We start from the raw sequence: 14,528 nt of genomic DNA on the forward strand, positions 1-14,528 counted from the left end.
GAATAGCTGGAGAGCAGAGCTACCTAAAATGGCATAATCCTAAGGACAAGCAGTGCGGGTCATGCCATTCCTTTGCCATTCTTGTACTCTCCCTGCTTCCTGCCAAGAAAAGACTCCTCCTGTTGCCTAGTGGTGAACTTGGTTTCTCATATGCTCCTGATTATCCTGATTCACTGTTTCTTTTCTGTAGTCCGTATAGCAATTTTAACGTGGACCATTTGTATAAAGGAATGTGTGTGCCTTGATAATATCATTGTTTATAACATGATTTATTCTCCTTTTCTTTAACTTAGCACCCGATTCGGACAAGAAATTGTTTGCATTACTGGACAAAATACCAAAGAAGGACCTGTTTCCGTAACAGTACATCATGGACATAGCAAAAAAATAATACAAAATGAACAATTTATCTATAGCGAAAACCCTACGGTTAGCAAGATCACCCCTGAAGTCAGCATTCGCAGGTTAAAAAAAAACTCCTACTGTAGAGATGTGTTCAGTTTTAATAAGCTGAAATCGTGTTTTCCTTTCTTGCCATGTAATTATTAGATAACTGCTACCCTGGTCTAAGTAATCACAGTAAATATAGCATGATTGTATCTTTCTTCTGAAATAAGTCATTACCTTCAGGGAAGTCAGACCTTTCTTCATTCAAGTATAAGTGTCAGATGTATTGGCTGCTCTTAGGACTGTTAATTGCAGGGATTTCCAGTCTAGTCCACAGTTACCATGACACGATCACCTTCCGTGATGCCCACAAAGGGGGCCCAATGTGGTTCAAGAAGATACCCACAAATGCCTGTATCTATATTATTTCATTTAATTTCATTCAATAGTTAGCCATATTAGACATCCCCCTAATCCCTGAGTCATAGTGGTCTCCAATAGACAGGAAACAAAAGGTTCTGTCTTGTCATTAATGTTAGAAGCTGCCCTATCAAGCTCAGTATTGTCTACAGTGACTGTCCAGGGCTCCATAGGGTTCCAGGCAGCTGTTTTTCAGGTTTGCACCTGGAGAGGCTATGGACTGGGGCCTTCTCTTTACAAAGCATGAGCTTTGCCATTTACCTGTAGCTTAACCTGAAATCCAAATGGCTATACTTTTGGCATTAAAACTCAGCTGCCAGTCATACAATTTGACTTTGTGATAACATCAACCTTAGGGGGATTGTCTTTTGAATATTCTCACCTCTAAAAGTGGGAATAAAAGGGAATATTCTCACCTCTGGGCTCTGAGTGTCTTGTTTTTTGAATTGCATCACAGAGACAAACACTCCTTTGATAAGTTTAGTGCTATGTCTTTAGGTCCCAGTATCTTACATTTCTAGCCTCTTACCAAGCTGCATGCACTACAAAATATAGGAGCTGATCAAAATTATTACCTTAAAATACTTTTGCATAACATTTGTCAGTGCCTGCTTAAACAATTTATGTGCCTTGTTCATAACAGTATCTATAATATAGACTTGCTAATAACATACAACAATCTCTGTATGGAACATAAACAGTCAGGCAGTCCCTAAGAGACAGGCAAAGCAGCAAAGTTCAGCCAAATCCTCTACATGCATTGGGCTGGTTTTTCTGCTGACCAGGTGCAGAATTCTCTTGTGTGGTGTAGCTTCATCATATTTAATCAAAGATTTCTGCCCATATGTTAAATTTCTGAGGGGAGAGCATAGATTATGGGGGAGATTTCTGTATTCTACAGTTTGTGGGACTCCTGCACCATCAACCATTTACAAGTGTCTTGTTGAGTGAAGGAACATATCTAACATTTTTAATGAGCTGCCTAAGCCAATCTACAGAGGCTCAAACAACCATGGTGACTAGTGTGAACAACCACATAATGAACCAAGTTTTGCCAGTCTGCAGAAAGCAAAATGACTCTCACATGATCTGTGTGTAATATAATTGACTTGTCTGTCACAGGAAAACCAGCAAACATCTTTGTACCATCTGCCTCCCTTTTGCTTTTGGAAGATTGAAATGCAACTAACATTGAGATTAGAACTGGAAGCAGACATCGTTCTCTTTTTACTTTTCCTAAGGACAGAATTTCCTTATTAAGATTAGACATTGGCATGGTTCTGATGAACAACGACCTTTTTATCATAGGCAAATTGTCATGGCATGCAAAAACAGGCTTGATCTCCTAGGGTGGCATTTTTTTTCCCCAGTCAATCCACCCTGAGACCTGATGGGCTGTTCTAGGGTTGCTGTCACCCATGATGGTTTGTCATGTCGTCTGAATCCAGAGAGCCTTTTAGCAAGAGTGACTAAAATCCCCCCAAAACTCTTGACAGGCAACTGCTACATGAATGCTACTGACAGTGGCCTCCAAAGTGCCTAAGCAGTACCTGGGGCCTGCTCTCAGAAGTTTTCCCCCACCCACAGCAGCACACAGCAGCCACCCTTACTACTGAGAATAGACCTTTTGTTCACCAGAAAGGATGGCCAGGATCTGCTTCCCCTTGCTGGTGTGTGATCAGGCCCCCATCCTCCCCATTGGACTTTATAACATGTTTGCCCTGCAGGTACAAAGAAGATGCCTGTATTCTTATTTTGCTTGGGGATGAAAGAGCACAGGCCCACTTTGTGCAACAAGAGTGAAGTCAGTTCACTCTTGCAGCTGTAAGACAAAGGAGACTGGAGGAATGAGAGGGAAGGAGAGAGTGAAGTACCCATGATGAGTTCGATTGTCAGTTGGACTAATCGTGTTTTCTTTGCAAAACAACCCAAACTGATCATAGCTTATCCGTGGGTAGTCATTGTGTGTGAACTCAGCCACCAACTCTTTAACATGCATTTAATCATTCTCCACCCAAGATAACTAGTAGTATGTAATAATTAAAGTAGATGTAAAGTTGAACAGAAATAGAAGTAGAAGGCATATATAGTTTTATTTGTGTTTTTTGTATTTCAGTGGAGGGCGGAATATTACTGTAGTTGGAACTGGTTTTGATATCATTCAGAATTTCTCTGTGGAAGTTCTTTTTAAGTCTTATGAAGATTCCTCATCAAGGAAGAGGAGGAAGAGACAAGCAGAGTCACAAAAGGTAGGAACTGTCCCTACTTCATAGACAGATGCATACTGGACAGGGTCTAAACAGGCCATAATTGAAAGACTTTTGATACATTTGTTTCTCTGTGTTCAGATGCTTCTGAAGGCCCTCAGGAACATATTTCCAAGATTTGGGTGAATGCTCTCATTCACATTGAATGCTAAAAGTTGAAAATAGCCAGAAATAGATGAACATTTCCCCCAGTTTTCAGACATAGACCCATGAAACGCTAACAGTGACTTTTATTAGCAGTAAACATTTACCATGCAGTGTTAGACATTGATTTACATGTCTCTACTATTGCTGATATTCACCAGCTACTCAGTATCTGTTTTCGCCTTGCTGAAAACTGGCTGTTGTTTTACCTGCTGGCATTACATTTACCTGCTGGTGGTTGTTTCAAGCAGAGTGTTCAAAAATTCAACAGGCAGTGGGAAAATGGATACCAGTATAATTTTGGGAATATGGATATATTTAGGAGCCAACATTTAATTTAGGAATCAGTGATTTCATTCATATTCATGACAGTGCAGAAAAATCCAAAATGTTTAAAAAAATAAGGTTCTCTTACAAATTTAAAGTATGGCTAGGTCTCGATTAGTGAGGATAATGAATTCCATGAAGTGGTCACATTATTCAAATTCACACTATTCGAAGTTATACTTACTGTATATGTAAACTATGGTAATTGGTTGCAGCACAATGGAAAAAGGCAATGAAAATGTTTAAACATAATTTTTGTATGTTTATTAACAAAGTATTACAGTAAAGGATAGAAAGAACAGCCAACATGTGCATTAAATGTTTCTTTGACTTTATTTTTTTCATTCACTCTCTTAAATAAATTTAAAGCTTTTGTATGAATGACTGATCTGCTTAAGGGGAATGCACAAGGCAATTAACAACATGAGTTTAAATAATCATGGGCAGAGCAATATGGCAGCTTATAGCATCCCCCGCCCCCCATTTTCAGCCAGCCCATGATTATTCAAACAACTTTGGAGAAGGGGTTTAGGGGATATCCTCAGGAGTGATGAGGGGAAGGTAAGAATTGCATGTAATCGTACTGCGAAGATACAGTACAATTACATACAGTTATTGATACAGCAAAAGACAGTTTGTCAGCCATAAAAAGCCTCAGAGTATATGCAATTTCACATTTTCAGCCCACTGAAATTATACACAATCATGACTACAGGGATAAAATAGAGTGCTTCTGATGCTCTCCATCTGGGTGCTTATTTGCAGGTTAAGTGCAGACTTAGACTGACTGCACCACTGGGCCAAGGCAAACGCCAAGGCATATAAGAGCCAGCACGGTGTAGTGGTTAAGAGCACGGTTCTAGGACTCAGGCAAGCCAGATTGTAATCCCTGCTCAGCCATGGAGCTTCCTGGGTGACTTTGGGCCAGTCACAGACTCTCAGCCTGGCCTACCTGACAGGGTTGTTCTTATGGGGATAAGCTTGAGAACAGGAGGAGGAGAATGATGTGAGCTGCTTTGAGTTACCCAAAAAAGAAAAAAGCGAGATATAATGTTAATAAATAAAATAAATTTGGAGTTTAATCTGGAAGGGATTTTGACTGTGAAGAAATGATTAGTAAAATGTTTTGTATTATTTGCAGCTTTTCTATGCTGGTCATTTCTGTAGCAAGGCAGGTCACAAAGTTAAAATCCGCCCATTATGGTTTCAGGAAAGAACAGTAAACTCACACATTTGGTGTGTGAAAGATGGTGAAAATTCAGCCCATTTAAAACATTTATCCATTACTTTCAGAAATGCACTGTTCACTCCTGCTTGAATACCACAATATATCTTCCACTGTATTCTAGCCTAAAATCATGCAAAACTTTATTAGTATCACTTAGTTGTTGTCTTTTAATAGGATAGAGAAATGTTCAATTGCCCAATTTCACCCATTCCCCACCTTACAAATTATCAGTTTTTAAAAATGCACTAGAATAAACAAGATTGTGACAGATTTATTTTAAGTTTACTTTTTAAGAGAAAATGCATATTTTAAGTACTAATGACCAATGTTCTCTCTCTCTCTCTTTTTTTTTTTAGTTTGAAGGGAAAACTGTCTCAAAAATCAATGATACTGCAATGGTCTTCTTATCTCCACCAGTATTGGATGATCCCGAAAACTATAGAATTGCTATACTTATTAAAATGGATGGTCACACAGTGCAAAGAGACTTTCAATATGTTGCTGATCCAACCTTTGAGAACTTCACTGATGGTATCAAAAAGCAGGTCAACAAACTTATTCATGCAAAAGTAAGTGTGCTTCAGGAAAAGAGCTTCTCTCTCTCCTCCATATATAGCCAATATGTATTTATTGGGGGGGGGGGGTGCTTTCCTAGGTAAATACTATTTGCATATGCTGATGAGTATAGTTAGGATAATTCTGTTAACTGTTTTCAGATACTGGTACAGTGTGATAGAATAAATTACTTTTTTCCTGACTTCTAGGGGACAGAATCTATCTTTAGCTCTAAGCAATACTTCTCATTTTCTGTTATCGATGGGGTTTCCACTCATTATCTGCTGCCGTAATCTGGAATTTAGTGCTTCCAGTCTAGCTTTCTTTGATCGTCTCCATACCTCCTGTTGCCACCAGTGATGGGGAAGAGTATTGGACATTGTAAATCAAGGCTTGTCCTCTTGTTGTCCTGCAGGAACAGCTTACATAAACAAGATCACAGATTACCACAGTCTGCAACTATCTTCAGAGTATTTCTTCTTCCAACTCCTCTGTTTAGGATGAATCTGTGCAAAGGATTAATGCATTAATCCTAGAATTTTTGTCCTTGTTTTTTCCCTGCCCCCACTCCCTGAAACAACCTGAAATAAACTGATAGCTACAATGGCTAAGTTGCCCTATATTTCTGTCTAGGGCAGTAATCTGAACAAAGCCATGACAATGGATGAGGCTCGTGCATTTGTGGGAGAGGAGCCATGTAACATCACCACCCTGACTGAGAAGGATTTATACTGTGAACCACCTGAAGAGCAGCCCCCACCCAAGCGAAGGCAGAAGAGAGATACGGTTAATAACCTGCCAGAATTCATCGTATGTCACATTTTTCTGTGTTTTTAACAATGTATACGAAGAATGTAGCACAGGGCCTATCTTGTATTAAGTGACACTAATAAAAAGCCTTCCTTCACACATAATGTGTTCTTCCCTGGAACACTGGCAAAAGAAAAACTGCCCTGGCACTGCACTCCCTGTGTAGAAAGCGAAGCAGTCACGCTGTTCCTTTTATTTCTTAAGGCCTGGTGCCCTCATTATGTGTTGAACTATAAGTGCCATCATCCCCAGGCCTGCACAGCCAGGGGGAGTTCTGATCAATACATCTAGAAGACGCCAGGTGGGAGAAGGCTGCTGTGCCGCTACTGTAACATGAGTTTGTTTAGCGCTTCTAGGGGCATCGATAAAACTGTGTGATTTCAGAGGTGCATCCTGGGAATCATGGGCATATTTCTCAAATTGCATGTGGAAGTTACTTTGGAGAAGCAATGTCCTTTTTAGGGACACTAGCTGCACTAGATGTTTTTGCCAGTGTTGCCACGCTTGACTTGCTAGCATGCCACAGAACACCCCAACCCATCCTCATCCTGCTATTTCTCCCATCATATCTTCAGACCAATAACATCACAACTTTTTCACAGGCTGCAGCTTTCCCGTTTTTTCTACGCAAACTGTGCACTGGGCACCATCCAAAGTCTTGCTCAAGTCCTGCCACCTTTTGGTGTCTGGAATGTGTGCCAGCCTTCACATCTGTGGCTGCTCACTTATATTTCCTCTGCAGAGAGTTTCTTCTGTAGAGAAGTTTGATTGACTTCCTTTCTTTTCAGCTTCAGGACACTGGCAAAGATTTTCTTATTTTGCAGTATCTGTCCTGAGTTTTTAATTTCTTGCTGCAGTTTTGCATTATTTTAAGCTGACCTATTTTTACACTCTTTCCTCATTGCTATGTAATTGATTTTATTCTGTTGGTTTTTGTTTTTTCTAGGTTTTAATTTAGAAACTGACTAGGGGGCCCAATTAGAGCCAAAAGGTGGAGTAAACATTTCAAGGCAAATGTGATATTAATGCTGAAGTTTCCTCTCTGGTTGGTTGGTTTTGTTTTGGACAAAGTCTGCACATGCCTCTGTGACTTCCTTACACATTTCCCTGCCATTGCCCCCTCCCAGTCTGGCAATTTTCACTTCTTACCTTATAGCGAATGTTAATGAGTGAATGAAATCATTTAGCACTCAGGTTATTCTATAAGGAAAGAGTTTATATAGCCTAAATTTGAAACCATTGTACTACTTGGGCTAAACTACTAATTGGGTGCATCAGGGAACTTGCACACAGTAGATTAAATAGTGGGAAAAGACGAAGTGCTCGGTATCATAATGCATAAAAAATCACTTTGAGACCTTTGATGCATATTACAAAGTGTAATTATTTATCTAGGTGAAATTTGGCTTCAAAGAATGGGTTCTAGGAAGAGTGGAATATACGCAAGTGAGTGACATACCCTTGAGCTTGATCTTGCCATTGGTGATAATTCCCATGGTGGCCATTATCTTCATCTCAATCTATTGCTACAGGTAAGATGTAGTTTTCATCGGGTATCATCAGACATTACTGAAATGCCAAATCGTGCGAATGCAGAAAAATGCATCTGCAGAAAAATACAAAGAAAAATATTTCTGATTGTTCCTTTTGTTCACAAAGGTCTGTTTCTATTTAGAAGGACAGCGTTAGGAGAACCGCTTGTTATTCGCCACTGGCAAAGTCAGTTGGTTTTAACTGACATGATATCAAAAATAGCAAAGGGACCATTTTGCTACATACATTTTTCATGGGACAACAACATGAAAGAAAATTTGTGAACCATGTTACTTGAAATACAAATATATTTGGATTTTGCAGGAAAGACTGTAGGCATGCTATTAGTTTCTTATCGCTGTGGCTGAGTGAGCTCCCCTGGAAAAGTCCAGATCACTTTTGCATTCTGAGTTCTTTTAATGTGTATTTCTTGGTGGATGAAAAATATCTATTAATCATCTTATGGGTGGCAATGGGTGAAGAGCTATTTAGATACCATGACCCTTGGTATTCTCCAGACTGTTGAAATCGCCACACATTCTGTATATCTACATGCTATATATCAGAGATGCAAAACCTCTTTTAGCCAGACAACTAACTTCCATTTCAGAGAAGCTTCCCATAGCTACATTCCAATCATTTCGGCAGTGAGTTCAGCTGAAGATAGAGTGAGTAAAAGGGAAGAGCTAAAAATGTCAGCATATTTTCACTTAAAACTCTTAACTGCAAATAATTCAGGTTTAAGAGAGATGTTTCAGGCTTTTAGAATGGGACAAAGCAGCACCAAGCCAAGAAACCACCACATAATTGGAGTCTGGGGGACGGGGAGTGGAGTCTGGGAAATGGGTAGGGGCATTTGGTTGAGGGGGGAGGTGAGGCAGGCACCTCCAGATGGGCTGAATTTTATTCCCAGGTCTAAGGATCTGCATCCCTGATATACATTCATGACTATGCCTTTGAGACATTTTAAAGGCTGATCACAACATGATTCTTAGTGTCTTTCCCTTCTGAATAGATATGTATGTGCTGGTCAATTCCTAGAAACACAGAAATGATGCAAAGGGTGAATTGACTGCTACTCATTGATAGTAAAATTTAAAATGAAATGTGTACGTATCTGTTGGAAAGCTTCATTTGATTTGGGCATTAAGTACCATACTGACAAAAACAACTAACATCTGATGAAGTCTTTAGTCCAAATTCAGAAATAATTGTGGAAAAAGGCAGTAGCAATTGTAACTCAACTTTATTCTAAAACCAGTAGTGTTACTTTAAATAAAACATATACTTGAATATTGACATGTTTAGTCCTTTGAGGTTTACTTTAAGGAGCCCTTGATGAGGCGAAATCAACACAGCTATTTTAATTTTATGCCAGCTTAAACTTTTGGCTTATTGTTTTCTTTTTCTTCTGCCTTCTCAGCTTTAAAAGATCAAGAGCAAAAAGACTTTGTTTCTAAAGATCCCTCTGGCTCTTTGCTCAGCTACCTTGTAAAATGATTTATTTTTACATCCCGTAACTTTTTCTGTACTCTGTGTTTGTATTCCTTATAGACGGAAAAGCCAACAAGCAGAACGGGAGTATGAAAAAATTAAATCACAACTTGAAGGCTTGGAAGAAAGCGTCAGAGACCGGTGCAAAAAGGAATTTACAGGTATGAGTGATGCCTGATTTCTTGTAGAGCCCCCTGAGAAATCACAGGATGTGCTGAAACTCTGCTACTGTCTGATTTAAGCTGCCTTTGGAGAATATGCAGGAGATGCAACCATTCTTGATTACAGCATGTTGACATAAGCATTGCATAGTCTTCTAGCAATTAGTCTGAAAGGACATCAATAAAAATAGAGTGCATAAAGGAAAACAACAGGCTTTTTTTACCTAAAATGAAAACAGTAAGTACCAGGAACAAAATTGGCCATAGGGAAATAGTCATGCATGTTTTATTATGGAATATGTTTCTACTAAAACTGTAAATGAATTTGCAGTACTGTAGGAAATCAGTTAATTTTTGCAGCTTCTGATAGAACTTTATCCAAAGTTCCAAATATGACTTCAATTTTTAGGGAAAATGATTTGTGTCTGAAGTTACAAATTACAACTAAAGGAGCTATCTAAAGGAGCGCCTGCGTCCATATTTTGCCCTCCCACCCCTTGAGATCAGTGGCATAGGTCCTTCTCCGGGAACCCTCTGTGAAAGATATTAGGAGGGTGAGTACCCGGAGGAGGGCCTTCTCTGCGGTGGCGCCCCACCTATGGAATGTGCTCCCCAGAGAGGTCCGCCTGGTGCCGTCGTTATTTGTTTTTTGGCACCAGGCCAAGACCTTTTTATTTAAACGTTATTTTAATAATTGCTGATTTTATTTATTGGTTTTAAATTATTATGCCAGGACGTTTCCAGTTTTTTATGTATTTGTATAGATATTTATTTATGTGTTGGAAACCACCCCGAGGCTTATGCGAATGGGGCGACATACAAGAATTCCAAATAAAATAATAAACTAAAAATATGGAATGTAACTAAAAATACAAATTATCAATTTGCAATGATTGATCAGAGAGTATGTTTGTTAACAGTGAAATGTCTTGCTTTTTTAGTCTAGGGTCTACTGTCCTATATAGGGAAATTTAATTTTAATGAAGGTCTTTTTACACACCTTTAGTTTAGAATTTGTGACAGGTTCCCATTGCCTATCTACTAAAATTTGGTGCAGACTAGAAGTAGCTGTCTTGATGCTGATATGTGCTGACTTGCAAACACACTAAAAAGAGTTTAAAAGATATCGGAATGCTTTTATTCAGCAAAAGTCATATGCACACAGAGACCTTTCATACTTAATACAAAAATAGCAAGAAGAGAATTAGATTCACACCAAATCTGCTATCAGAGATTCTTTATCACTACAAAGAGGTATTCTTAGAGTGAGATTAAAGGTAGGGTCTTGCCCATCAAGTAAACCTTTACTCTGTACCTTAAAGTCCTCAGCTATCCCTTTATCTAATATCCTCCTATTTGGTAGCCATCCTGCTTACTGATTAGTTATGATAAGGTGGTCTACCTTCATTTAAACTCCTTACTCCAAATCATAGTTCCTTCCGCTTACAAGCATCACTACTGACATTTTTACTAATTCCAAAGAAACTAGAAAAGCTCCTAACTTTTCTTTAAGCATCCTGTCTCCTTTACCTTGTGGTTGGCAACATATCTAAAAAAACATATATTGACCACCTATTCTCTTTAATTTCTGTCTTTTCCAAAGTACAAATTACTAGTTTATTCTGAGGCTTAATGAACCAATATTTTACCATACCTAATAATTTTGGTTCTGTTAGTTATCCCATGCTTATATTATGCAATCTATACTTCTCTTATATGCAAGCAGAAACCTTACTACAAGTTTCTACAACTATTTGTCTTAAAATAAATTAAGTTATAATGTCTTATAAGCTTCCAGCACCTGAACACAACTATGCTATTAATTCAGTATCAGTGAAACTTAAGCAACTTGACTGTGTACAAGATTGCATTCTGGGTCAATTTTTTACCTACTTTTAAAGAACTTCTATGCTCTATTATCTGAAAAGAGCCAGTGTGGTGTAGTGGTTAAGAGCATGGGACTGGGACTCAGGCAGTCTGGGTTCTAGTCCCCGCTCAGCCATGGAGCCAACTGGGTGACTTTGGGCCAGTCACAGACTCTCAGCCCAACCTACCTCACAGGGTTGTTGTTGTGGGGATAAGATGGAGGAGGAGAATGATGTAAGCTGCCTTGAGGCCTTTGTAGGAAAAGGGCAGGATATAAATAAAAAAAATGTCTCATCTGAAAACTGGTAGACTAGTTTATACAGAGATATTGAAAGATCCTTCTGGGGTCTGATATATTTGGAGCTAGTTATATTGATTAAGCAATCAAAACAGAAATAGTTACATACATAAAAATAACTTAGAGGAATGTTTCTGAGGCCTAAAAATGTAATACATGCATGTTTTGCATAAGTCACTCTACATTATTATTATTATTATTATTATTATTATTATTATTATTATTATAACATTTCTATGCCGCCCCTTGCCGAAACCTCGGGGCGGCTTACAACATGATAAAATACATTGAAATACAATAGTACATAATAAATTACCATTAAATATAACAATACAAAAAATACATTGATTTACAAATACAAAATTAAAATTATCAGTATAAAATAAAAATATAGGAGGAGAAAGAGAAGGAAGAAGAAGTTGCCCAGGCCAGATCATATGTTTTAACAATTGAAATGATGTTTAAATAAAAAGGTCTTTACCTGGCGCCGAAAAACCAGTAACGACGGTGCCAGGCGGACCTCTTTGGGGAGTGAATTCCATAGGTTGGGCGCCACCGCAGAGAAAGCCCTCCTCCGGGTACTTACTCTCCTAATTTCTTTCATGGAGGGTTCCCGGAGAAGGGACTCTCCCGCAGATCTCAAAGGGCGGTCGGGCATATACGGACGTAAGCGCTCGTGCAGGTAGCCAGGACCCAAGCCGTTTAGGGCTTTGTAGGTCATAATCAACACCTTGAATTGGGCCCGGGCTTCAATGGGAAGCCAGTGAAGCTGATGGAGGACTGGAGTCATGTGAGCATAACGCCCCGTCCCCGTCAGCAACCTGGCAGCTCTATTTTGCACCAATTGAAGTGTTCGGACTGTCTTCAGGGGAAGCCCCACGTAAAGCGCGTTACAGAAGTCTAGGCGGGAAGTCACCAGCGCGTGTGTCACCGTCGCCAGGCAGTCGTATTCCAGGTAGGGGCGCAGCTGATTAATCAGCCGAAGCTGAAGGAAGGCGTTCCTCGCTACCGCTGTCACCTGAGCTTCCAAAGAAAGCTCCGGGTCGAGGAGTACACCTAAGCTGCGGACCTTATCCCTAAGAGGGAGTGTTGCACCATTCAGGACCAGGTCAAATCCACCCTCTCCGAAACCCGATCCGCCAACCAACAGGACCTCCGTCTTGTCTGGGTTGAGTTTCAGTTTATTGGCCCTCATCCATTCCCTTACCTCGGCCAAGCACCGGTTCAGCACAGCCACTGCCTCACCTGGATTAGTGGAGAATGAGAGGTAAAGCTGGGTATCATCAGCGTATTGATGATTCCGCAGCCCACACCTCCTGATGACCTCTCCCAGCGGTTTCATATAGATGTTAAATAGCAGAGGGGATAGAATGGAGCCCTGTGGTACCCCATGGCATAGCTGCCATGACGTAGAGACATGGTCCCCCAGCACTACCTTCTGGAATCGACCGTCGAGATAGGAGCGGAACCACTGCAAAGCAGTGCCTCCAACCCCCAATCCCGCAAGTCTATCCAGAAGGATACCATGGTCGATGGTATCGAAAGCCGCCGAGAGGTCCAGAAGAACCAACAGGGATGTACTCCCCCTGTCCTTCTCCCTGCACAGGTCATCGTACAGGGCGACCAAGGCAGATTCAGTACTGTACCCGGGTCTGAAGCCGGACTGAAAAGGATCCAGATAATCAGTTTCCTCCAAGAGTGCTTGGAGTTGTCCCGCCACCACTCGCTCCAGCACCTTGCCCAGAAACGGGATGTTGGCCACAGGTCTATAGTTAGTGGCCATCTCTGGATCCAGTGACGCTTTCTTCAGGACCGGTCGTATTACCGCCTCCTTTAAAGGGGCAGGCACTCGACCCTCCCTCAGAGAAGCGTTAACCACTTCCAAAATCCAGGTCCCAATCCCGTGCTTGGAGTTATTTATTAACCAAGACGGGCAAGGATCCAATAGGCACGTGGTGGGACGTACTCTTCCAAGCACCTTGTCCACATCATTGGGCCGCAATAATTGAAATTCCTCCAGTAATTTTGGACCAGACGGTAGCATTGGCGACTCCTCAGAGACCTCTGATTCATTAGTGGAGTCCAGCTCATGATGAATCTGAGCGATTTTCTCCCTGAAATGCCTGGCAAAGTCGTCACAGCAGGCCTTTGAGGGTGGCATCGGATCTTCCTTAGGACCCAGGCGAACCAGGCCTTGCACCACTCGAAAAAGCTCCGCTGGACGGCATTGTGAGGAGGCAATGGAAGCAGAAAAAAACTTCTTTTTCGCCGCCTTCACCGCCACAGCATAGGCCCGATAGTGGGCTCTCAAGTGTGTTCGGTCAGATTCATCCCGTGATTTCCTCCACCTACGCTCTAGCCGTCTCCCAACTCGCTTCATCGCCCGTAATTCAGGTGTATACCAAGGGGAAGAGCGGACTCTGCCCGGTGGGAGAGGACGCTTAGGAGCGATTGTGTCCACAGCCCTGGTCATCTCTCCGTTCCACAGTTCGACCAGAGCCTCGACAGGAGCACCAGTCTTGTCAGCCGGAAATTCCCCCAGGGCCCCCAGGAATCCATCCGGATCCATCCGGCTCCGGGGGCGGGCCCATACAATCGGGTCCGCACTCTTATAGAGGGAGAGGCCGCTCTCGAGCACAAACCTCACCAGGAGGTGATCTGACCATGACAGGGGAGTCAAACATAAGTTCTTCACCCTCAGGTCATCCTCTACCTGCCCCGTCGTGAATACCAGGTCCAGAGTGTGTCCACGTTCATGGGTAGGGCCAGTGACGTGTTGAGACAGGCCCATGGCCGTCATAGAGGCCATGAAGTCCTGAGCCGCCCCGGTCAGTCCAGACTCGGCATGGAGATTGAAGTCCCCCAGGACCAACATCCTGGGGGTCCTCAACACCAGGTCCGAGACGGTCTCTGTCAGCTCAGATAGGGAGACTGCTGGGCAGAAAGGTGCACGGTACACCAATAGAATCCCCAATCTGTCTCGTTCGCCCAACACCAAGTAGAGGCACTCCAGCCCTGGTCTCAAAGGGACCGGAAGA

The 14,528-nt window shown here is 41.5% G+C and overlaps 1 protein-coding gene across 4 annotated transcripts in view; it reads left to right on the top strand.

The window, feature by feature from the left end:
- Positions 1-14,528, top strand: part of PLXNB2 (plexin B2) — a 331,034-nt gene that overhangs the window by 280,441 nt on the left and 36,065 nt on the right. For all 4 annotated transcript variants that reach the window (XM_044423441.1, XM_044423440.1, XM_044423443.1 and 1 more), the window contains 6 exons: positions 294-464; positions 2,924-3,056; positions 5,130-5,342; positions 5,962-6,138; positions 7,534-7,670; positions 9,226-9,326. In XM_044423441.1, the coding sequence (XP_044279376.1) occupies positions 294-464; positions 2,924-3,056; positions 5,130-5,342; positions 5,962-6,138; positions 7,534-7,670; positions 9,226-9,326 (932 nt within the window). The remainder of the gene's footprint in view (positions 1-293; positions 465-2,923; positions 3,057-5,129; positions 5,343-5,961; positions 6,139-7,533; positions 7,671-9,225; positions 9,327-14,528) is intronic.

The sequence above is a fragment of the Varanus komodoensis genome, unplaced genomic scaffold (assembly GCF_004798865.1).
Source record: "Varanus komodoensis strain SLA01 unplaced genomic scaffold, ASM479886v1 scaffold13_3, whole genome shotgun sequence".
NCBI lineage: Eukaryota > Metazoa > Chordata > Lepidosauria > Squamata > Varanidae > Varanus > Varanus komodoensis.